General features: G+C 45.0%; 1 protein-coding gene across 2 annotated transcripts in view; it reads left to right on the top strand.

Moving 5' to 3' along the window:
* The window catches only part of CALN1 (calneuron 1), a 596,286-nt gene that overhangs the window by 300,188 nt on the left and 269,450 nt on the right, over positions 1–26,648 (top strand). For both annotated transcript variants that reach the window (XM_073615093.1, XM_073615092.1), the window contains exon 4: positions 26,095–26,207. In XM_073615093.1, the coding sequence (XP_073471194.1) occupies positions 26,095–26,207 (113 nt within the window). The remainder of the gene's footprint in view (positions 1–26,094; positions 26,208–26,648) is intronic.

The raw sequence follows: 26,648 nt of genomic DNA, 5'->3' as shown, positions 1-26,648 counted from the left end.
TGTGGGCGGGGGGCTTATTGGAATCTGGCTCCCCATGTGAATGGGTATCAGGTACATCGCACCCCTATGTATTCACCAAAAAAGATAAAGACAGTTTTTTGAAAAATCCCTTATTAACAAAGAAAAACATCCGATGATGCAACCAAGTGACCCCACCTCCTTCTGATGTCACATGATGTCAGAAGGGGGTGGGGTCACTCAGTTACGTCACCGGGTGGCCCCACTCTTGCCTATACAACTCAAATCGAAATGTGGCTTTTTCCATTTTTTCTGTTTTTCGGGTAAGTCGGGCAGTGTGATTGACGGTGGATTTACATTGCGGGGCACTTTTGTTTTTCTTTTTTAATAAAGGAATTGTCAAAAACTGTCTTTTGTGGTTTTTACTTTTTGACACTTTTTTTTGGTGAATGGGTAGCCCCCCCGCCCGCAGCCCCTGACAACCACAGCCCAGGGTTGTTGGGAAGAGACCTTTGTCCTCATCAACATGGGGACAAGGTGCTTTGGAGGTGCACCCCAAAGGACCCTCCCCATGTTGAGAGCAAGTGGCCTGGTATAGTTCAGGGGGGCTCTCGCTCATCCCCCCTTTCCTATCCTGCCAGGCTGCATGCTCGGATATGGGTCTGGTATGGATTTTGGGGGGGACCCCACGCAATTTTTAAAAACATTTTGGCATGGAGTGCCTCTTAAAATCTATGCCAGACCCGTAGGGCCTGGTATGGATCTTGGGGGGACCCCACACCGTTTTTTCCCTAATTCTGTTATAGGGTTCCCCTTAACCACTTCAATACAGCACACTTTCACTCCTTCCTGCTCAGACCAATTTTTATCTTTCAGTGCTCTCACATTTCGAATGACAATTACACTGTACCCAAACAAAATTGTTATAATTTTTTTCACACAAATAGAGCTTTCTTTTGGTGGTATTTAATTTACCACTGGGTTTTTTTCTTTTTTGTGGTAAAAAAGAGTTAAAATTTGTGAAAAAAATACACTTTTTTATTTTCTATTATAAAATTTTGCAAACAAGTAATTTTTTTGTTCATAAATTTGGGCCCAAGTTTTTACTGCTATATATCTTTGGTAAAAATAACCCAAATTAGTGAATATTATTTAGTCTGTAAAAGTTATAGAGTCTACAAGCTATGGCAAAAATCATAAGAATTTGATCACACCTGATATATTGACGGCCTATCTTATTTCTTGAGGCCCTGAAATGTCAGGATAGTACAAATGCCCCCCAAATGACCCCTTTTTGGAAAGTAGACAGTCCACTGCATTTAGTAAGAGGCATTGTGAGTTTTTTGAAGTTGTAATTTTTTTCCCACCATTCTTGGGAAAATAAAGTCATGATTTTTTTTTTTTACACAAAATTGTCATAATAACAATATAATATATAAGTATATAAGTTATTTCTCACACACACAGCATATGCATACTTCCAATTAAACCCAAAATACATTCTGCTACTCCTGAGTATGGCGATATCACATGTAAGACTTTTTCACAGCCTGGCCACATACAGAGGCCCAACATGCAGGGAGCACTATCAGGCATTCTAGGAGCATAAATTACACATCTAATTTCATTCCTAGCTTTTACACTTTTGAAGGTCTAGGACAGTTGAATTACCCACAAAATGATCCAATTTTGGAAAGAAATCACCCCAACTTATATTCTATGAGGTATGGGCTGCGGATAGGTGCTCGGGTACTCTGATGTGCTTCAGGAGGGAGGGAGTGCTCCTGCTGGCATCACTGGTTATACAACGCGTTTCCAAGCATGCGTCCTGCAAGTGGGATGGCATTCGCATTCCTTTTTCAAGCTCTGCAAGCTCAGGAAACAAGTTGCCAGTTATTGTTTTTAATCTATTAATGTGGTATTACTCCTATACTTAGAGGTGCTTCTTCCTCTTGTGTCTTCTCTCCTCCTTCAGCTGCCAGCTGTGGCCATGCTTTCCTTACAGAGCCACAAGCTGGGGAGTGCATGCTTGTCATGTGTCTCTATAAGATCACCCTGTTAATAAGAAACCGAGGCACATAACAGTATGTTGGGCTGTGGGATTTTCACCTCCAGGGGACTGTATTGTGCAAGAAAAGAAGAATTAAATGATCTTCAGCTGCTTCTCTGCTCCACTCTGCCACTCTGCTGAGACAGAACTTCTAAAAAAAGTTTGCCAGTGCAGAGGTTAGAGAGGAGTTCTGCCCCACCCCAGCAAAACATAATAAAAAAACACATACTGTAGCTGCTGACTTTTAATACTAAGACACTTACCTGTCCTGGAATCCAGTGACGTCGACACCCCAGCCAATGGCATCCCTAGGGGGGGCCAGAGGGGGCCCTGACCGCTCCAACATTATGCTGTGCCCCACCATGTGCCCCCCCCCCCCCCCAATTAAATTTTTTTTTTTTTTTACAAAAAGGCAATGTCTAAGAGGGAGAGCGTCCCCAGTCAGGTCCTGCAGGTGATTCCTCCCCCCTCCCTCTGCTCACTGACACTGCATAATGCGAGCGCTCACACAACCACGGCCACCCGATCTGCTCCTTTCCCTGCATCCTCATTGGCAGAGAGAAGAGCGAGTTGCAGGAAGGACTCCAACAGGACTCTCAGTTACTGAAAAAACAGACTGATTTCTCCCGTCCTTAGAACAGGAGAACCAGCCTGTAAATTCCAAGAGATGCCAGACCAGCGCTGTCAATAGCAGGGGCAGGACAGCAAGAGGAGGCTGGGGAACCCCACAGTGACAGAACACCAGGGCCCGGTATGCTGGTGACATATATCTCTTTATTTTCTGCCACCCTGGGGGGCCCCAATACAGTAGGAAGGGAGTTCACTGCAGAACATGTGAAAGGGTCCATTGTGGGATCGTAGTAAAGGGCCCCAGGATATAGAGATATATATATATATATATATATATATATATATATATATATATATATATATATATATACACAGAATGACGTACCTGTACATCGCTTCATGCAGTAGCCTCTGGGGGCACGTGTGCACCGATTGGACAGAGGGGGAACCAATCAGCGGGTCCACCGGACGCGATGTTCACCAGCCACCCATGATCGTTCCCTAGAGAGGCAGAACAACCTGACAGGGGAGAACATAGAGATCTTGTGCTCCTGCTAAGCAGGAACATGGATCAATGTGTTCTCCCAGTCAGAGCAATCCCCACACAGTTAGTAAGCATCCCCTAGGGACATACTTAACCCTTTGATCACCCCTGGTGTTAACCCCTTCCCTGCCAGTGTCATTAGTACAGTGACAGTGCATATTTTTAGGACACTGTAGTAATGTCACTGAAAAAAGTGTCAAAAGTGTCAGTTAGGTGTCCTATTTGTCTGCCGCAATGTCACAGTCCCACTAAAAATCGCTGATCGCTGCCATTACTAGTAAAAAAATAAATAAATATAAAAAATTCCATAAAAATATCCCCTCATTTGTAGATGCTATAACTTTTGCGCAGACCAATCAATACACTTATTGGGATTTTTTTTTACAAAAAATATGTAGCAGAATACATATTGGCCTAAACTGATGAAGAAATTAATTTTTTTTCAATTTTTTAATTGGATATGTATTATAGCAAAAAGTAAAAAATATTGTTTTCTTTTCAAAATTGAAGCTCTTTGTTTTTAGCGCAAAACATAAAGACCGCAGAAGTGATCAAATAAAACCAAAACAAAGCTGGGAAAAATGTGGGAAAAAAAAGGACATGCATTTTATTTGGGTACAGCGTCACAGAACTGCGCAATTGTCAGTTAAAGTAATGCAGTGCCATATCGCAAAAAATGGCCTGGTCATGAAGAGGGTAAAACCTTCCGGGGCTGAAGTGGTTAGTGAGCACCTGAGAAGAATTCTTCTCTATTTGTATACCCAGAAAACTTGCCTGCTAAAGCGGGCAGATGTAGTACACTATTAAAAAGTTAAGGGGAACCGGGAAGGTGTGGTTACTCTTTTTATGTTACACAATTTATAAATGATGTTTGTCTGTTGTGTGATGAGACAACATTATATATGATATGCAAGTGTGCCTACCCTCAGTGTCACTGAGTACAAAAAGCTTACTTTACTTCAGTCAAGAATGGACTTATCTGGATAGCTGAATCTGAATGTTCATAATATATTACAGTTGATGCATAAAATTTACCATCCTATTGCAGATCCACACATACGTTTCATTTTTTTGAGTGTGGTTAAATATCTTCAGATGTGAAACATTTTTGCCATATAATAAAATTTCTTTGAGGTGGGAATTTGCATGCTCAAGTTTCTGGCAATGAAACTCCTGCTGCAAAAGTTACCAAATCAGAAGCCAAATATTAACAAAAATGTATAAATTAATCATAATGGCTATTTAATTTAACCGCTTAAGGACCGCCCCACGTACATATACTGTGGCAGGGTGGCCCTTTAGCACCACCCTGGGTCTGGGGTGCATGTGCATGCCACTGGCGATCTGCTCCTGCTGTGACTAGATAAGACAAAGATCTGTGTTTTTGCTAAGCAGGAACATGGATCTCTGTCTTCTTATGCCCTGTACGCACGGTCGGACATTGATCGGACATTCCGACAACAAAATCCATGGATTTTTTCCAACAGATGTTGGCTCAAACTTGTCATGCATACACATGGTGGCACAAAGTTGTCGGAAAATCCGATCGGTCTGAACGCGGTGACGTAAAAGACGTACGTCGGGACTATAAACGGGGCAGTAGCCAATAGCTTTCGTCTCTTAATTTATTCCGAGCATGCGTGGCACTTTGTGCGTCGGATTTGTGTACACATGATCGGAATTTAACCGATCGGATTTTGTTGTCGGAAAATTTTATAGCAAGCTCCCAAACTTTGTGTGTCGGAAATTCCGACGGAAAAAGTCAGATGGAGCCCACACACGATCGGGATTACTGACAACACTATCCGACCGCGCTTTTTCCGTCGGAAAATCCGACCGTGTATACAGGGCATGACAGTACAAGCCCCCTCCTACAGTTAGGAAGCGCTTCCAGGGAACACATTTAACCCTTTGATCACCCCTGATGTTAACCACTTCACTGCCAGTGTCATTAGTATAGTGACAGTGCAAAATTATTATTTAGCACTGATCATTGTATTAGTGTCACTGATCCCCAAAAAAGTGTCAGTTAGTTGTCAGATTTGTCGGCTGCAATGTCAAAGTCCCGCTAAAAGTCGCTGATCACCGCCATTGCTAGTAAAAAAAGGATTCTATAAAAATTCTATAAAAATATCCCATAGTTTGTAGACTCTATAATTTTTTTATTTGGTATGTATTATAGCAGAAAGTAAAAAATATTGTTTTTGTTTTTTTTCAACATTGTCTATCTTTTTTGTTTATAGAGCAAAAAATTAAAACCGCAGAGGTGAACAAATACCACCAAAAGAAAGCTCTATTTGTGGGAAACAAAGGACATACATTTTATTTGGGTACAGCGTCACATGAACGTGCCAGGTTGGCTCCCCTGGGCAAGCCGTCGTAGCTATACGTCGGCTCTTTAAGACACTGTAGGAGGCACGCCCGCAGCATGTCCCTGGAGCCGATGTAAGTGCCCCAAGGGCGCGATGACCGCCGGGCACCCGCGATCACTCCTCACAGAGCGAGAACCGGGATCTGTGTGTGTAAACACACAAATCCTGGTTCTATCGGGGAGAGGAGACCGATCGTGTGTTCATACTAAATATGAACACTGATCGGTCTCCTCCCCTAGTTACAACTCACTAACAGAGTTAACCCCTTGATTGTCCCTTAGTGTTAACCCCTTCCCTGACAGTGACATTTATACAGTAATCAGTGCATTTTTATAGCACTGATCGCTGTATAAATGTCACTGGTCCCAAAAATGTGTCAAAAGTGTCCGATTTGTCCACCGCAATATCACAGTACCGCTAAAAATCACAGATCGCCGTCATTACTAGTAAAAAAAAATAAAATAAATAAAAATGCCATAAATCTATCCCCTATTTTGTAGACTCTATAACTTTTGCGCAAACCAGTCAATATAGGCTTATTGCGATTTCTTTTACCAAAAATATGTAGAAGAATACAACATTGGCCTAAATTGAGGAAAATTATTATTATTTTTTTTTTAATTTGGGATATTTATTATAGCAAAAAGTAAAAGATATTGTTTTTTTTTTTCAAAATTGTCACTCTTCTTTTGATTATAGTGCAACAAATAAAAACCGCAGAGGTGATTAAATACCACCAAAAGAATGCTCTATTTGTGGGGAAAAAGGACATAAATTTTGTTTGGGTGCAGCGTCGCACAACCACGCAATTGTCAGTTAAAGTGACGCAGTGCTGTATCGCAAAAAATGGCCTGGTTGGGAAGGGGGTAAATTCTTCCGGGGCTGAAGTGGTTAAAGTAACGCAGTACCATATTGCAAAAAATGGCCTGGTCATGAAGGGGGTAAAACCTTCTGGGGCTGAAGTGGTTAATGAGCACCTAAGAAGAATTTAGTTTTTTCAGGGGTGCCATGGCAAAATGCCTAAAAATGTATCAAAATTTGTATACAAGCCAGCAGGTGGCTCAAACCTGCCTTTTAGTTACAGAAAGCCACAGGTTTTCATTATGCACCGTTACAACTTTTTAGACACTGGCATCCTAACAACCAAAGACATCTTCAGTTAATGAGGATGTCTATTGCTTCCACAGCATCCTTGTTTGACCCTCCTGTGCCCCTCTCCCTTAGCACTGGGGTGACATTAGCTGACTTATGGAGAAAAATTGAGGGAGAAGAGAAACATTGGAATACTAGTCAGTACCAGTGTGCAAAAGTGTATTTGCTTTGGAAGAATAAATCACCTCTAACGTTGGGTGTCTCACATGTAGATGTTGCTGTATTATGTAAAGCTATTAGAATATTTTTTTACATTTTAGAATGGGGTGCCCTGAGATTGTGCTTCATTTTAAAGGATGCCTTGAGATTGTCTATAACTTTAAAGGGTGCCTCAACTGAAAAAAGGTTGAGAAACACTGCTCTAGAGGATGAGATCACAGCTATACTCTAAAGCTGGCCATACACTAATTCAATTCTGTCCATTTCCTTCTGTGGCCTTGTTGGCACACCCGGCTCAATTTTTATTTTTAATTTTTTCATGAAATTTTGGATGGATGTTCATTTTTTAGCATGGCCGTACGGCCATACCAAAATAATTGTGTCCTATCCCAGTTCTTCAGATTTGAACAGAGAGAAGAAGGAATATGCGTAAATGTGGAAAAAGGTCTGACATGAATGAGAAAGTGGATGGGCGATAGTAGATGGACCGCAAGGGTCCTGTTGGATCATTCTCAGGAAGGGTTCTAGAATAATGACGAAGAGCAGTGGTGATAATGGACACCCTTGCCTCCTGCCATTGCATATGGAGAAGATTTCCGATAGGCGGCAATTGACCCTGACTTGGGTTGTGGGATTTGTGTAAAGCGTCTCAATGAGAGAGAGCATTTTTCCTTGTTAGCCCAAGTATTGCAAACTGAGGTGCATATAATACCAGACCACTCTATCGAACGCCTTCTCCACGTCATTGGACAGGAGAAGGCAGAGAGTGCCTTTGGAGGATGCCTTTTGAGGATGCCTAATGGATGAGATTAAGTTTGCCTTTTGGTATTATCCCAAGCTTCTCAGACCAGGATAAAGCAATATTACACATGGAAGTATAGAAAGCAATCTGTTTGCTAGAATTTTGATATCCACATTTAATAGTGAGATAGAGTGATAACTTGAACATTGAGATGGGTCCTTGCCCTCTTTTGGGATGACTAAGATATGTTTTTCCAATAGCTGTCAGGATGGGGGAGGTGAATGTTCAGGGGGGTCAAATGCTGTGAGAAAGTTGGTAATTAGCTGTTGTGGCTGCCTCCTGTCACAAGCCCACTGATCAGAGGGTGACAGTCTGAGGAGGGTCTATACTGAGGAGATGCAAACAAAGCATGGGGAATGCCCAGGAAAAAACCAAAGCCTACTTACCACCAATGGATGGATAAATGCTGGCAGGTGGACTGAAGGGCAGCCCATCCCTTCTTAAAGGTACAGAAGCACACCAGACACCCAGCAAATAGCACCATGGCTGCAAAGGTGCTGGTGCGTTTCTGGACCAATAAACACACCAAGGTGATCTCAAAAAACTTGCCACCGCCTACATTTATAGTTGGCTATCGCAGTAAGCGGCTTTGGAGGGCTACAAACAGATGCAAACAAAGCCTGGGGAATGCCCAGGAAAAAACCAAAGCCTACTTACCACCAACTCGCAGACAACCAAATTGACCTGTCTAACAGTACGCGTTAAAAACAGGGGTTTAGTCCGCACGCATTTGCAAATGCATGCGTAAGCCACAGAGCCTCGTCACGGCACCCTGATATCTGTGGTCCTAACACTAAAATATGAGTGTCCCCACAGTGGAGGCACATGCATTCTGATGGATAAATGCTGGCAGGTGGACTGAAGGGCAGCCCATCCCTTCTTAAAGGTACAGAAGCACACCAGACACCCAGCAAATAGCACCATGGCTGCAAAGGTACTGGTGCGTTTCTGGACCAATAAACACACCAAGGTGATCTCAAAAAACTTGCCACCGCCTACATTTATAGTTGGCTATCGCAGTAAGCGGCTTTGGAGGGCTACAAACAGATGCAAACAAAGCCTGGGGAATGCCCAGGAAAAAACCAAAGCCTACTTACCACTAGGGATGAGCCGAACACCCCCCGGTTCGGTTCGCACCAGAACCTGCGAACGGACCGAAAGTTCGCACGAACGTTAGAACCCCATTGACGTCTATGGGACTCGAACGTTCGAAATCAAAAGTGCTCATTTTAAAGGCTAATTTGCATGGTATTGTCCTAAAAAGGGTTTGGGGACCCGGGTCCTACCCCAGGGGACATGTATCAATGCAAAAAAAACTTTTAAAAACGGCAGTTTTTTCGGGAGCAGTGATTTTAATGATGCTTAAAGTAAAAAAAAAAAAGTGAAATATTCCTTTAAATATCGTACCTGAGGGGTGTCTATAGTATGCCTGTAAAGTGACGCGTGTTTCCCGTGTTTAGAACAGTCCCTGCACCAAATGTCATTTTTAAAGGAAAAAATCTCATTTAAAACTGCTTGCGGGTTTAACCACTTCAGCCCCGGAAGGATTTACCCCCTTCCTGACCAGAGCACTTTTTACAATTTGGCACTGCGTCGCTTTAACTGCTAATTGCGCGGTCATGCAATGCTGTAACCAAACGAAATTTGCGTCCTTTTCTTCCCACAAATAGAGCTTTCTTTTGATGGTATTTGATCACCTCTGCCGTTTTTATTTTTTGCGCTATACACGGAAAAAGACCGAAAATTTTGAAAAAAAATGATATTTTCTACTTTTTGTTCTAAAAAAAATCCAATAAACTCAATTTTAGTCATACATTTAGGCCAAAATGTATTTGGCCACATGTCTTTGGTAAAAAAAATGTCAATAAGTGTATATTTATTGGTTTGCGCAAAAGTTATAGCGCCTACAAACTAGGGTACATTTTCTGGAATTTACACAGTCTTTAATTTATGACTGCCTATGTCATTTCTTGAGGTGCTAAAATGACAGGGCAGTACAAAACCCCCACAAATGACCCCATTTTGGAAAGTAGACACCCCAAGGAAATTGCTGAGAGGCATGTTGAGCCCATTGAATATTCATTTTTTTTGTCCCAAGTGATTGAATAATGAAAAAAAAAAAAAAAAAAAAACAAAATTACAAAAAGTTGTCACTAAATGATATATTGCTCACACAGGCCATGGGCCTATGTGGAATTGCACCCCAAAATACATTTAGCTGCTTCTCCTGAGTATGGGGATACCACATGTGTGGGACTTTTTGGGAGCCTAGCCGCATACGGGGCCCCGAAAACCAATCACTGCCTTCAGGATTTCTAAGGGCGTACATTTTTGATTTTACTCCTCACTACCTATCACAGTTTTGAAGGCCATAAAATGCCCAGATGGCACAAACCCCCCCCAAATGACCCCATTTTGGAAAGTAGACACCCCAAGCTATTTGCTGAGAGGCATGTTGAGTCCATGGAATATTTTATATTTTGACACAAGTTGCGGGAAAGTGACAATTTATTTATTTTTTTTTTTTTTTTTTGCACAAAGTTGTCACTAAATGATATATTGCTCACACAGGTCATGGGCATATGTGGAATTGCACCCCAAAATACATTTAGCTGCTTCTCCTGAGTATGGGGATACCACATGTGTGGGACTTTTTGGGAGCCTAGCCGCGTACGGGACCCCGAAAACCAATCACCGCCTTCAGGATTTCTAAGGGTGTACATTTTTGATTTCACTCTTCACTGCCTATCACAGTTTCGGAGGCCATGGAATGCCCAGGTGGCACAAAACCCCCCCAAATGACCCCATTTTGGAAAGTAGACACCCCAAGCTATTTGCTGAGAGGCATGGTGAGTATTTTGCAGCTCTCATTTGTTTTTGAAAATGAAGAAAGACAAAAAAAAAAATTTTTTTTTTCTTTTTTTAATTTTCAAAACTTTGTGACAAAAAGTGAGGTCTGCAAAATACTCACTATACCTCTCAGCAAATAGCTTGGGGTGTCTACTTTCCAAAATGGGGTCATTTGGGGGGGGGTTTGTGCCACCTGGGCATTCCATGGCCTCCGAGACTGTGATAGGCAGTGAAGAGTGAAATCAAAAATTTACGCCCTTAGAAAGCCTGAAGGCGGTGCTTGGTTTTCGGGGTCCCGTACCCGGCTAGGCTCCCAAAAAGTCTCACACATGTGGTATCCCCGTACTCAGGAGAAGCAACAGAATGTATTTTGGGGTGTAATTTCACATATTCCCATGGCATGTTTGAGCAATATATCATTTAGTGACAACTTTGTGCAAAAAAAAAAAAAAAATAATAATAATTTGTCTCTTTCCCGCAACTTGTGTCACAATATAAAATATTCCATGGACTCGACATGCCTCTCAGCAAATAGCTTGGGGTGTCTACTTTCCAAAATGGGGTCATTTGGGGGGGTTTGAACTGTCCTGGCATTTTATGCACAACATTTAGAAGCTTATGTCACACATCACCCACTCTTCTAACCACTTGAAGACAAAGCCCTTTCTGACACTTTTTGATTACATGAAAAAATTATTTTTTTTTGCAAGAAAATTACTTTGAACCCCCACACATTATATATTTTTTTAAAGCAAATGCCCTACAGATTAAAATGGTGGGTGTTTAATTTTTTTTTTTCACACAGTATTTGCGCAGCGATTTTTCAAACGCATTTTTTGGGGAAAAAACACACTTTTGTACATTTTAATGCACTAAAACACACTATATTGCCCAAATGTTTGATGAAATAAAAAAGATGATCTTAGGCCGAGTACATGGATACCAAACATGACATGCTTTACAACTGTGCACAAACGTGCAGTGACAACAAAATAAATACATTTTTAAAAGCCTTTAAAAGCCTTTACAGGTTACCACTTTAGATTTACAGAGGAGGTCTACTGCTAAAATTACTGCCCTCGATCTGACCGTCGCGGTGATACCTCACATGCATGGTGCAATTGCTGTTTACATTTGACGCCAGACCGACGCTTGCGTTCGCCTTAGCGCGAGAGCAGGGGGGACAGGGGTGCTTTTTTTTTTTTTTTTTTTTTTTCTTTATTATTTTTTTGCTTTTTTATCTTATTTTAAAACTGTTCCTTTCATTTTTTTTTTTTTTAATCATTTTTATTGTTATCTCAGGGAATGTAAATATCCCCTATGATAGCAATAGGTAGTGACAGGTACTCTTTTTTGAAAAAATTGGGGTCTATTAGACCCTAGATTTCTCCTCTGCCCTCAAAGCATCTGACCACACCAAGATCGGTGTGATAAAATGCTTCCCCAATTTCCCAATGGCGCTATTTACATCCGGCGAAATCTAAGTCATAAAATGCTCGTAGCTTCCGGTTTCTTAGGCCATAGAGATGTTTGGAGCCACTCTCGTCTCTGATCAGCTCTATGGTCAGCTGGCTGAATCACCGGCTGCATTCTCAGGTTCCCTGTTGAGACAGGAGAGCCAGAGAAAAACACGGAAGACGATGGGGGGGGGGGGGGGGGGCATTCTCTCTGCTTGTAAAAGCAGTCTAGAGGCTAATTAGCCGCTAGGATTGCTTTTACATGAAAGCCGACCGCTGGCTGAAAAGAATGATACCAAGATGATACCTAAACCTGCAAGCATCATTCTGGTATAACCACTCAAAGTCGTGAATGCTGTACCTGAAGACAAAAATATGGCTAACAATAAAGCACAGTAAACGGTAAAGTATAAAAAACTGCATACCTGAAAAGCAAACATGATAAAACATAATAACAATAAAACATTGCAGAATAGAATACAGTAAAAAAGAGCAGAACAATAGAGAGAATAGAGAGAGAGAGAATAGAGAGAGAACAATAAAACGACAACTATTATTTTTTATTTTATATTTTTGTTTGTGTTTTTTTTTTTTTTTTTTTTTTACACTTTTTTTGTAACTGTACCTTTTGTAACTGTAACCGGTTCCAGGTTCGGGTCTCTCAAAATGCGATGGCATCTTGGGAGACCCTGTGAAAGTGTGCCTAGTCTGTGCAATGCTGTACCGTACGCTAATACTCAACTAGTGAATGGTAGCGTTCAAAACATTCACCAATGCAAAGACCAGGATTGTCAGGACAGGAGGGACAATAATAGCGGGTGTCATGCCTATATCCGCGCTTGCTGCAGACACAACATCTTTTTTGGGGGGGTTCGCTGGGTAGGGGTACTCGGGAGGACATAAAAATGCCTCTCATGCAGCCGACTGCATTTGGTTGGGGATGTGAATGGGGGAAGTACGGGCGCTGCAGAAGCGGTAGGTTCCCAATTAGGATTGGCGAATGCAGCAGGAAGGGCATTATGGGCACGACGGGCCTGTGTTTGTCTTTTTGGTGGCAGCGGGACACTACTTGTGCTTGCCACCTCACCAGCTTGAACTGCACTTATGGGACTCGCCACGTCACCAAGTGTTACTGCAGTGCTGGTTTGACTACGACCGGGGTGTACTAGGCCGCTGGCGCTTGCCAGTTCACCAAAACGCTACCAAAAAAACTGTTAGCGATCGCAGGGATCAGGCCTGACTCTGCGAACGCTGCAGTTATGCATTTAGTGTTTTGTAAGTGACAGTGATCGATCGATACTGCACTTGGGTGGGCTGGTCTGGGCCGGGCGGAGGGGCAAAACGCAGGTGCTAGCAGGTATCTGGGCTGATCCCGCTAACACTGCGTTTTTGGGAACCCTAAACTGCTGGGGACGCCAGTATAGATCTGATCGGATCAGATATTGATCAGTTCAGATACTATACCACTAAGGGAGGTGTACAGTGCGTGCGTGGGTGTTAGCGCTACTGGCACTAACCTGACGCTGCCTGGGGCTGGTGCTTGCCAGTTCACCAAAACGCTACAAAAAAAACTGTTAGCGATCGCAGGGATCAGGCCTGACTCTGCGAACGCTGCAGTTATGCGTTTAGTGTTTTGTAAGTGACAGTGATCGATCGATACTGCACTTGGGTGGGCTGGGCTGGGCCGGGCGGAGGGGTAAAACGCAGTTGCTAGCAGGTATCTGGGCTGATCCCGCTAACACTGCGTTTGTGGGAACCCTAAACTGCTGGGGACGCTAGTATAGATCTGATCGGATCAGATATTGATGCGTTCAGATACTATACCACTAAGGGAGGTGTACGGTGCGTGGGTGTCAGTGGTACTGGCACTAACCTGACGCTGCCTGGGGCTGGTGCTTGCCATTTCACCAAAATGCTACCAAAAAAACTGTTAGCGATCGCAGGGATCAGGCCTGACTCTGCGAACGCTGCAGTTATGCGTTTAGTGTTTTGTAAGTGACAGTGATCGATCGATACTGCACTTGGGTGGGCTGGGCCGAGCTGGGCGGAGGGGCAAAACGCAGGTGCTAGCAGGTATCTGGGCTGATCCCGCTAACACTGCGTTTTTGGGAACCCTAAACTGCTGGGGACGCTAGTATAGATCTGATCGGATCAGATATTGATGCGATCAGATACTATACCACTAAGGGAGGCGTATGCTGCGTGCGTGGGTGTTAGCGGTACTGGCGCTAATCTGACCCTGCCTGGGGCGACGCATATCACCGCCGGGCGATCAGGGGGCTAAATCTTTATTCGGTAATAAACGGCGGGTTCCCTGACACTATAAAAAATAAACAAACTAACCAGCGTCACCCGTAACGGTTATACAGTGATCAGTGGTGAAAGGGTTAACTAGGGGGCAATCAAGGGGTTAAAACATTTATTAGATAGTATATGGGGGTCCCTGTCGCTATAAAACTCTGACGGCGAACCTAAATATTTACGTCCCTAACTAGCATCACCAGCGACACTAATACAGCGATCAGAAAAATGATCGCTTAGCGACACTGGTGACAGGGGGTGATCAAGGGGTTAAAACTTTATTAGGGGGGGTTAGGGGGGTACCCTAGACCTACAGGGGGCCTAACACTCACTGCCCTGACACTGTAACTGTCACAAACTGACACCAATACAGTAATCAGAAAAAAAAAAAAAAAAAAACAAAACTGCTGGTGTCAGTTTGTGACAGGGGGGGGGGGGGGGGGTGATTGGGGGGGGATCGGGGGGCGATCGGGGGGGGGATCGGGGTGTTTTGTGTGCCTGGCATGTTCTACTGTGTGTGTAGTGTTGGTGCACTTACATTGCAGTCTTCTCTCCTCGGCCCGGAACGGAAAATACCGAGCCGAGGAGAGATGACATCATTTCCTCTGCCTCTGTGTACAATACAGAGGCAGGGAAATGATCCCATTGGCTGAGAGCGATCGCGAGGGGGGGGCCACGAATGGATGGCCTCCCCCTCACCTCCGATCGCCGGGGGAGATTTGCCGACCGCCGCAGGCACCGGGGGGGGGTCCGATCGGACCCCCCACCCGCGGGCAGGCAAGGACGTACATATACGTCCTTTTGCCTGCCCGTGCCGCTCTGTCGACGTATATAGTCGTGCGGCGGTCGGCAAGTGGTTAATGTAATGTCGGGTCCTGGCAATATGGATGAAAATCAGTGAGACAAACGGCATGGGTACCCCCCAGTCCATTACCAGGCCCTTTGGGTCTTGTATGGATATTAAGGGGAACCCCGCACCCAAATTAAAATAAGGAAAGGTGTGGGGCCACCAGGCCCTATATACTCTGAACAGCAGTATACAGGCTGTAGGTTTGTTGTTAAGTAGAATCTCTTTGTAATTTTGAACGGGTACATTTTTAACGTGTTTAGCTCCAGCCAAAAAATCTTTTTTAAGCTTTTTGGAAAACATAGGGAAGGGTTATCACCCCTGTGACATTTGTTTTGCTGTCTTTCCTCCTCTTCAGAAGATTTCACCTCACTTTTTGTCCCAATGGATTGGAAAGCATCAGTGGAAAGGAGAAATGTTTTTCCCATATTAACTCTTACAGGAGAGAATTTCCCTTCCTAGGGGTAGATTTATTCTCACTTCCTGTTGTCTCCTTCCGTTTGCAAGTAGGAGTCGTTTGTAAGTTAGTTGTTTGAAAGTAGGGTCCTGCCCTATATACTTAGCAGAAATTTGGGCCTTAGGTGTTGCTGTGGCCACAACACTGTAAGCCCTCACAGGGCTCTGCTGTGAAATATTAGATCAAGAATTGTAATTACATGCCCCTGTTGAACAGGAGCTGAAAAATTAGGCCTTAGGCACTGGTGCTGGTGCCACAACACTGCAACCCCTCACAGACACTCTAGTTGGAATGCAGGAACGAGCCCTGCTGCAAAGTATTGCATCAAAAATTGTAATTACACGCCCTTGTTAAACAAGGGCTGAAAAATTGGGCCTTAGGCACTGGTGCTGGTGCCACAACACTGCAACCCCTCACAGACACTCTAGTTGGAATGCAGGAACGAGCCCTGCTGCAAAGTATTACATCAAAAATCGTAATTACACGCCCCTGTTAAACAGGGGCTGAAAAATTGTGCCTTAGGCACTGGTGGTGGCACCCAGAACCAAAAATGTTCTTACAAGCTATCAGCGTGATGATTGAGGAGAAAGAGGATAATTACTCAGGGATAGTCACTCAGCATCAGCATAGGCAGTCTTTGAAGGGATCTGAGATTTCAAAAAAAATTATTCGGTTACATCAGCATCAGGTGCTTGGTAGCTGGTGGTGATCCAAGACTCATTCATTTTTATGAAGGTCAGTCGATCGACCGAGTCAGTGGACAGACGCACCCTGTGATCGGTTACCACGCCTCCAGCAGCACTGAATGTGCGTTCCGAAAGAACGCTGGATGCAGGACAGGCCAGTAGCTCAATTGCATACTGTGCAAGCTCTGGCCAGTGATCCATCCTCAAGACCCAGTAACCCAGAGGATTTTCGGTGGGAAAGGTGTCCAAGTCTGATCTTGCCCCTAGGTATTCCTGCACCATGTAAAACAGACGCTGGCGATGGTTGCTGGAACCGATCATACCTTGGGGCTGCGGACCAAAAAATTGTCTGAACGCATCGGTCAGACGGCCACCTTCTCCACCGCTCCTTCTTTGACTGACCGAAGCCTCAGCAACACGTTGTCCAGAAACAGGAGTTTGTAACCTCCCAGTCTCTGGGAACGCGTTGCACAGACCTTTCTGCAAGGCCTCCCGAAGATGTTTCATCCTCTGCTCCCTCTGCGATGGCAAGATAAGGTCCGCAACCTTACCCTTGTAGCGTGGATCAAGGAGGGTTGCCAGCCAGTATTGGTCCTTCTCCTTGATACCACGAATACGAGGATCCTTACGCAGGCTTTGCAGGATCAGGGAGGCCATGCAGCGTAGGTTTGCTGAGGCATTCGGTCCGGAGTCCTCTGGGTCACTAAGGACGACATGGTCCGCAGCCACCTCCTCCCAGCCACGTACAAGTCCATGTGTTTCTTGGGACTGATCCCTTAAAGACTGATGCTGAGTGCCAGGCTCCACCTCCATACTGACACAATCTTCCTCCTCCTCCTCCTCCTCTTTCTCCTCGTCCTCTTCCTGTGTGATCGGCGGGCACGCAGGAACACTGTCTGGATAAAGGGGGCCTTGAGAGCTAAGGAAGTCCTCCTCTTCCTGCCTCTGTTCTGCCTCAAGTGCCCTGTCCATTATTCCACGCAGCGTGTGCTCCAACAGGTGGACAAGGGGGACAGTGTCACTGATGCATGCACTGTCACTGCTCACCATCCTCGTGGCCTCCTCAAATGGTGACAGGACAGTGCATGCATCCCTAATCATGGCCCACTGGCGTGGGGAAAAAAAACCAAGCTCCCCTGACCCTGTCCTGGTGCCATAGTCGCACAGGTACTCATTGATGGCCCTCTGCTGCGTGTGCAGCCGCTGCAGCATGGCCAACGTTGAGTTCCACCTGGTGGGCATGTCACAGATTAGGCGGTTCTTGGGCAGGTTAAACTCCTTTTGGAGGTCCGTCAGCCGAGCACTGGCATTATATGACCGGCGGAAATGCACACAGACTTTCCTGGCCTGCCTCAGGACATCCTGTAAGCCCGGGTACCTGCCCAAGAACCGCTGCACCACCAAGTTAAGGACGTGAGCCAAACAGGGCACATGGGTCATTTGTCCCTGTCGGAGGGCAGAGAGGAGGTTGGTGCCATTGTCGTAAACCACCATTCCTGCCTTAAGTTGGCGTGGCGTCAACCACCTCTGAACCTGCCCCTGCAGAGCTGACAGAACCTCTGCCCCAGTGTGGCTCCTGTCCCCCAAGCACACCAGCTCAAGCACCGCATGGCATCTTTTGGCCTGCGTACTTGCGTAGCCCCTTGAACGACTACGGAGCACCGCTGGTTCAGAGGAAGAGGCCATGGAGGAAGAAGAAGAGGAGGGGGTGGAGGAGAGAGGTGTGTCACAATCATTAGCATTTTGGAGGCGTGATGGCGGAACAACCTCCAACACTACTGCACCTTGTCCTGCATCCTTCCCAGCTGCCAGCAGAGTCACCCAATGCGCCGTGAAACTTAGGTAACGTCCCTGTCCATGCCTGCTGGACCATAAGTCAGCGGTAATATGCACCTTACCGCTGACCGCCCTGTCCAGCGAGGCATGGACATTGCCTTCTACATGCTGGTAGAGAGCCGGAATTGCCTTCCGTGAGAAAAAGTGGCGTTTGGGTACCTGCCACTGAGGAACCGCACATTCCACAAACTCACGGAAGGGGGCAGAGTCTACCAACTGAAAAGGCAGCAGTTGAAGTGCTAGCAATTTTGCCAAGCTAGCATTCAACCGTTGGGCATGTGGATGGCTGGGAGCAAACTTCTTTCGGCGGTGCAGCAGCTGGGGCAGGGAAATTTGCCTGGTACAATCTGACGTCGGTGTACCAAAATCAGATTGCCCACAAGTACATGGCTGTGACACACCTAATTCTACACCTTCATTCCTCTCAGTGCAGGTCTCAGAGAGGACTGAAGGTCTAGTGGGGTTGGAAATCTCAGCTGATGAGGAGCAAGCAGAGGTCCTCTTTGTTCTTTGGTGTGGGTCTTTTAGATACGCTTGCCAACGAACTGCATGGCAGGTCAACATATGTCTGGTCAAGCACGTGGTACCCAAGCGGGAGATGTTTTGGCCACGCGAGATACGCTTGAGACATATGTTGCAAATAGCAGCGGTGCGATCTGATGCACTCGTCTCAAAAAAGGCCCACACCAAAGAACTTTTTGAATAACGCGCAGAGACTGCAGCGCCCTGCACATGTGGAGCTTTGGGGTGTGATGCAGTCAATGTGCTGCCCTTAGGCTGGCCCCTGGAGGGCATCCTGCCTCGTTGGTGATGTGCCGCCTCCTCTTCCTCCTCCTCCTCCTCCTCCTCTCTCCTATCAGGCACCCACGTTGAGTCAGTGACCTCATCATCCCCTCCCTCCTCATCACTGGAGCAAACCTGGCAGTATGCTGCAGCAGGGGGAGCATGACTGCCAGATTGCTGTCCTTCTTGGGCACCCCCTCTGTCCGTGCTCGTGTTACTGCCTTCATCGAGCTCAGTATCATCATCAGAGCCTTCCAAACGCTGGGCATCCTCCTGGAGCATGTACCCAACACTGTGGTCAAACAGTTCGAGGGACTCCTCAGGAGGACATGGTGGGGCTAGGGAAGGAGTCACTGATGACATTGAGCCAAGGGAAGAGGCCGCTGCTTTGCCAGACAAAGTACCCTGGGCATGGGTGAGAGAGGATGAGGAGGATGAGGACGGCTTGGTCATCCACTCGACCAAGTCTTCCGCATGTTGCGGCTCAACATGGCCAGCTGCCGAAAAAAAGGCCAAGCGTGTCCCATGGCCACGTGCTGATGAGGATGCACCGTCTCCACGACCAGCACTAGACACAGAGCCTGCTTGCCCTCTCTTATTGGCTTGTGACTGTCTGCCTCTGCTTCTTGGCCTTCCAGACATACTAATGGCCTGTAGCTGCACTAAGCTGGGATATATATATATATATATATATATATATATATATATATATATATGTACTGATACTGCAGCTAGCAAAATCAACTGCCTGCCTGTAGTATGAGAACACCACCAACCTTCTACAGGTAGCTTTAGCTGAACACTGTGAGGTGGACGCACCCCACTAACTTGTAGGTTTAGCTGAACACTGTGAGCAGGGCGCACCCCACTAACTTGTAGGTTTAGCAGAACACTGTGAGCAGGACGCACTGCACTAACTGTAAATAGTCTAGCTGCCTGACTGTGGTACTAATAGGATCAAAAGAACACCAGCAATTTTCTTTAAAATACTGTAACAAGACAAGCCTGCCTGTCAGTAAGAAGATAACAGGAACAGATCTAGCTGAACACTGTGAGCAGGACGCACCCCACTAGCTTGTAGGTTTAGCTGAACACTGTGAGGTGGACGCACCCCACTAACTTGTAGGTTTAGCTGAACACTGTGAGCAGGACGCACCCCACTAACTTGTAGGTTTAGCAGAACACTGTGAGCAGGACGCACTGCACTAACTGTAAATAGTCTAGCTGCCTGACTGTGGTACTAATAGGATCAAAAGAACACCAGCAATTTTCTTCAGGTAGCTGTATTTACTGTAACAAGACAAGCCTGCCTGTCAGTAAGAAGATAACAGAAACGGATCTAGCTGAACACTGTGAGCAGGACGCACCCCACTAGATTGTAGGTTTAGCTGAACACTGTGAGGTGGATGCACCCCACTAACTTGTAGGTTTAGCTGAACACTGTGAGCAGGACGCACCCCACTAACTTGTAGGTTTAGCAGAACACTGTGAGCAGGAACGCACTGCACTAACTGTAAATAGTCTAGCTGCCTGACTGTGGTACTAATAGGATCAAAAGAACACCAGCAATTTTCTTCAGGTAGCTGTATTTACTGTAACAAGACAAGCCTGCCTGTCAGTAAGAAGATAACAGAAACGGATCTAGCTGAACACTGTGAGCAGGATGCACCCCACTAGCTTGTAGGTTTAGCTGAACACTGGGAGGTGGACGCACCCCACTAACTTGTAGGTTTAGCTGAACACTGTGAGCAGGACGCACCCCACTAACTTGTAGGTTTAGCAGAACACTGTGAGCAGGACGCACTGCACTAACTGTAAATAGTCTAGCTGCCTGACTGTGGTACTAATAGGATCAAAAGAACACCAGCAATTTTCTTCAGGTAGCTGTATTTACTGTAACAAGACAAGCCTGCCTGTTAGTAAGAAGATAACAGAAACGGATCTAGCTGAACACTGTGAGCAGGACGCACCCCACTAGCTTGTAGGTTTAGCTGAACACTGTGAGGTGGACGCACCCCACTAACTTGTAGGTTTAGCTGAACACTGTGAGCAGGACGCACCCCACTTACTTGTAGGTTTAGCAGAACACTGTGGGCAGGACGCACTGCACGAACTGTAAATAGTCTAGCTGCCTGACTGTGGTACTAATAGGATCAAAAGAACACCAGTAATTTTCTTTAAAATACTGTAACAAGACAAGCCTGCCTGTCAGTAAGAAGATAACAGGAACGGATCTAGCTGAACACTGTGAGCAGGACGCACTGCACTAAATGTAAATAGTCTAGCTGCCTGACTGTGGTACTAATAGGATCAAAAGAACACCAGTAATTTTCTTCAAAATACTGTAACAAGACAAGCCTGCCTGTCAGTAGGAATATAACAGGAACGGATCTAGCTGAACACTGTGAGCAGGACGCACTGCACTAAATGTAAATAGTCTAGAAGATAACAGGAACGGATCTAGCTAAACTGAATACAGTGTATATATATATATATATATATATATATATATGCAACACCTGGGATGCATATATATACACAATACACTTTAAGTGCAGCTAACTGACTGACTGTACTGCCTAATCTAGCTAACTCAAATGAAATGACACTGTCTCTCTCTCTCTCTAAGCACACCGGAACACACTGCACAGGGCCGCCATGCAGGCGGCCTTATATAGTGTGGGGCGTGTACTAAATCCCCTGAGCCATAATTGGCCAAAGCCTCCTTGGCTTTGGCCAATTATGGCTCTCTGTTAAGGCGGCGCTGTGATTGGCCAAGCATGTGGGTCATAGTGCATGCTTGGCCAATCATCAGCAAGCAATGCACTGCAATGCCGCAGTGAATTATGGGCCGTGACGCGCCACATGAATTTGGCGCGAACGGCCCATATCATTCGCAATTCGGCGAACGATCGAACAGCCGATGTTCGAGTCGAACATGGGTTCGACTCGAACACGAAGCTCATCCCTACTTACCACCAACTCGCAGACAACCAAATTGACCTGTCTAACAGTACGCGTTAAAAACAGGGGTTTAGTCCGCACGCATTTGCAAATGCATGCGTAAGCCACAGAGCCTCGTCACGGCACCCTGATATCTGTGGTCCTAACACTAAAATATGAGTGTCCCCACAGTGGAGGCACATGCATTCTGATGGATAAATGCTGGCAGGTGGACTGAAGGGCAGCCCATCCCTTCTTAAAGGTACAGAAGCACACCAGACACCCAGCAAATAGCACCATGGCTGCAAAGGTGCTGGTGCGTTTCTGGACCAATAAACACACCAAGGTGATCTCAAAAAACTTGCCACCGCCTACATTTATAGTTGGCTATCGCAGTAAGCGGCTTTGGAGGGCTACAAACAGATGCAAACAAAGCCTGGGGAATGCCCAGGAAAAAAACCAAAGCCTACTTACCACCAACTCGCAGACAACCAAATTGACCTGTCTAACAGTACGCGTTAAAAACAGGGGTTTAGTCCGCACGCATTTGCAAATGCATGCGTAAGCCACAGAGCCTCGTCACGGCACCCTGATATCTGTGGTCCTAACACTAAAATATGAGTGTCCCCACAGTGGAGGCACATGCATTCTGATGGATAAATGCTGGCAGGTGGACTGAAGGGCAGCCCATCCCTTCTTAAAGGTACAGAAGCACACCAGACACCCAGCAAATAGCACCATGGCTGCAAAGGTGCTGGTGCGTTTCTGGACCAATAAACACACCAAGGTGATCTCAAAAAACTTGCCACCGCCTACATTTATAGTTGGCTATCGCAGTAAGCGGCTTTGGAGGGCTACAAACAGATGCAAACAAAGCCTGGGGAATGCCCAGGAAAAAACCAAAGCCTACTTACCACCAACTCGCAGACAACCAAATTGACCTGTCTAACAGTACGCGTTAAAAACAGGGGTTTAGTCCGCACGCATTTGCAAATGCATGCGTAAGCCACAGAGCCTCGTCACGGCACCCTGATATCTGTGGTCCTAACACTAAAATATGAGTGTCCCCACAGTGGAGGCACATGCATTCTGATGGATAAATGCTGGCAGGTGGACTGAAGGGCAGCCCATCCCTTCTTAAAGGTACAGAAGCACACCAGACACCCAGCAAATAGCACCATGGCTGCAAAGGTGCTGGTGCGTTTCTGGACCAATAAACACACCAAGGTGATCTCAAAAAACTTGCCACCGCCTACATTTATAGTTGGCTATCGCAGTAAGCGAAGAGCAGTGGTGATAATGGACACCCTTGCCTCCTGCCATTGCATATGGAGAAGATTTCCGATAGGCGGCAATTGACCCTGACTTGGGTTGTGGGATTTGTGTAAAGCGTCTCAATGAGAGAGAGCATTTTTCCTTGTTAGCCCAAGTATTGCAAACTGAGGTGCATATAATACCAGACCACTCTATCGAACGCCTTCTCCACGTCATTGGACAGGAGAAGGGAGAAGGCAGAGAGTGCCTTTGGAGGATGCCTTTTGAGGATGCCTAATGGATGAGATTAAGTTTGCCTTTTAGTATTATCCCAAGCTTCTCAGACCAGGATAAAGCAATATTACACATGGACGTATAGAAAGCAATCTGTTTGCTAGAATTTTGATATCCACATTTAATAGTGAGATAGAGTGATAACTTGAACATTGAGATGGGTCCTTGCCCTCTTTTGGGATGACTGAGATATGTTTTTCCAATAGCTGTCAGGATGGGGGAGGTGAATGTTCAGGGGGGTCAAATGCTGTGAGAAAGTTGGTAATTAGCTGTTGTGGCTGCCTCCTGTCACAAGCCCACTGATCAGAGGGTGACAGTCTGAGGAGGGTCTATACTGAGGAGGTCTGTACTGAGGGAGGAGGTTCTATACTGATGGAGGGGGGTCTGTACTGAGGGAGGGAGGTCTTTACTGAGGGAGGGAGGTCTATACTGATGGAGGGGGTCTGTACTGAGGGAGGGGGGTCTATGCTGAGGAAGGGGGGGCTATACTGAGGGAGAGGGTCAAAACTTAGTGGGGGTCTATACTGAGGCAGGGGAGTCTGTACTGAGTGGGGGCTATACTTGGAGGGGGGTCTGTACTGATGGAGGGGTTAATACTTAGTGGAGAGGGGGCTATGTACTGAGGGAGGGGGGCTGTAATGAGGGGGGCTATACTTAGTGAAGGGGGTCTATACTGAGGGAGGGGGTCAACATTTACTGCAGAGGGGCATCTGTACTGAGGGAGGGGGGTCTGTACTTAGTGTAGAGGGAGTCTGTTCTGAGGGAGGGGTGGTCTGTACTGACTGAGGGGGGTCATAACTTAGTGGAGAGTGGGGTCTTACTGAGGGGCTACTATAGTTAGTGGAGGGGGGTGACACCATGTTTTTCTGCACTGGGTAACACCAACCCTAGTGACGCCACTGCTAAGATCTCAATCTTGGTGGACAGCAAAGGAAACCTAACCATAATCTGTTTCTAACATTACCTAAGATTTCTCAACCATTACCAATTTGGAAGTAAACCAGATTAGGAATACGCTTCACATAGGTGTTTTTTTCACACGTAGTTGCTAATCATGTATTTGAAAAATGTTTGTAGCATAGTTCTCCTTGCTTTTCATTTAGTGTCTCTCATATACGTCATATTTAGGTCTACCGTATTTTCACAGGCTTTCATTTGACATTAGGGTTTCTACATGTGCAGATCTTTTGCACAGTCTGCTCAGCAGAATTGTGCATAAACTGAGGAAAATTAAGATTCATCAAACAATTTAACCATGATCAGCATGGCAAGTACTTCTTGAGTTTACTTTTAAAACAAGAAAATACTATACACAGTATATGTTGTTATTGTTGTTGTTTATGCACATTTTTGATGGATTTGGTCTTGACTGATGTGCAGCTTTATATACAGTTCATTGTGGCAATTGCAAAACAAAATTAAAAGCTAACTATGAAATACTGTAAAATAAACAGGCCTATTCTGCAATGTTCTTAATTCAGCCTGTTTATTTTAAGCTGAGCTCCAACCAGGAGGCAAACAAGGATATGTAAGCCACAGGCATACCTTTTCCCAAACAGCTCTCTTTCTAGTTTTACAGTCTTGCTTTGGTAGCATTTTTGCCCCCCAAACATGTACCTCTTTGTGCCTGTGCAGGGCCACTTCTATTTAGGATGGCCAGTTGCCACTCACATCTCCCTATCACATTTCTCCTTGGGGTAGCTCACATTAGGAAGTGTTGATGTTTTCACATCATGGTTCCTTCAGTGGGCTCAACATGCCCACATATAACCCCACAGGGTCACTATATTCCCGATTATTCATGGGAATTGTCATTTTATTTTGCACTGGTAAACACAGCAGATGTGATGTGCAGCGTGTCTAGAAATTCTTCTCCAGGTACCCCACCATACTTCGCCTTTCAGCTGTGAGCAATGACATCAGATAACAATGAACATTACTAGGAAATTAAGAAACACATTTTAGAAAGGAGGATAGAAGGCTATAAATGAAAAGTTGTCCAGGCTTTGGAGTTCAGCTTAAACATGAGTCTCTTGAAACAGTTGTGTCCTTACAGCATAATGATACAATGGATCATATCATGGAAACCTTTTCAAGTAAATAATACAGTATGCTTGTTCTAATAAAATATATTTTGCCCATGCAAGGAGATATCTGAAAATGTAAGTTGCCTTATGGTCATGGTGTTCCAATCTCTTAAATACTTTGTAGGTTAGACGAAGTCAAATTGGATAAGGTGTTTTGACTACTAACACAAACATTTGCTCTGGCCATTCAAGACAAACCCCCTCCATTATTATTTACTCATCTTTCCTTTGCTTCCCTCCTACTCTATTCATTGCCAGGAGCTGAAGGAAATTCAAGTGCTTATTGTGAATGGAATAACATGCAACAATACTAGGGCAGTCAGAACTGTCTCACTGCATTCCATAGCCCAGTGTAAGCTATATCTCCAAAGTCTTGTAGCCTATGCAGGGTTTTTCTTTCATTTCAATAAAGTTATTAAACAGAGCAACATGAGAGAAGGTACATATATGGATCTGTGGAGGTACACATTAACCTGTTGCTTTCCCCTAATGAGAAAAGCATAGAGTCATAGACAACTAGGAAATTGCAGTCTACATACTTCTATTCAGTATTTGCCTTGTTATTACTCAAGTATAAGTTTCCTTGGAGTCACAGCTTTCTGTGTTACTCAATGTGAAAAATGTAATTGTTAATATTGTTTTTGGAATGTTGGTAAGATCACATTACAGTGTAGTATATATTATTTTTTTAGGTGATGGTCAAGTGGATTTTGATGAATTTATGACAATTCTTGGTCCTAAACTTGTATGCACAGAAGGTCGGGATGGATTTCTTGGAAACACGATAGATAGTATATTTTGGCAGGTAAGTAATTTGATTTTAATTGGAATTAACAGGCAACAAGTTATTGTTACTTTTACCTGGTGGCTAGTTTTATTCACAAATGCATTTTCCAGATGTTGTATCTGTTTGCCAACATCTGTATCTTCCCAATCTCAAGCTGGAAATCCAAGATTCAATAGTTAGATGTTTATTATGCAGCCATGGATACATTTGCTGGTAATGATTGCTCACTCCTCTCTAAAGGTAAATGACTGAATTCCATGTAGAGATCCTAACATCTTCATTTGCATGTACTTAGACTCTGCACCTGCCAGAAGAATGCTTTGTATTTGGTGATTATGCTTAGATTCACCCTGGTTTTATAAATGTGCTCCCATATATTCTAAATGATGAATAGAGGCCATATAAATACAGTCTGTATTCTTTTTTAATTTTAGGTTTACTTTAGTTGCTTTGCCATAG

This window comes from Aquarana catesbeiana, linkage group LG02 (genome assembly GCF_042186555.1).
Source record: "Aquarana catesbeiana isolate 2022-GZ linkage group LG02, ASM4218655v1, whole genome shotgun sequence".
Lineage (NCBI taxonomy): Eukaryota > Metazoa > Chordata > Amphibia > Anura > Ranidae > Aquarana > Aquarana catesbeiana.
Note: the sequence above shows the minus strand (reverse complement) of the source record. Positions and strands in the feature narration are given on the sequence as shown.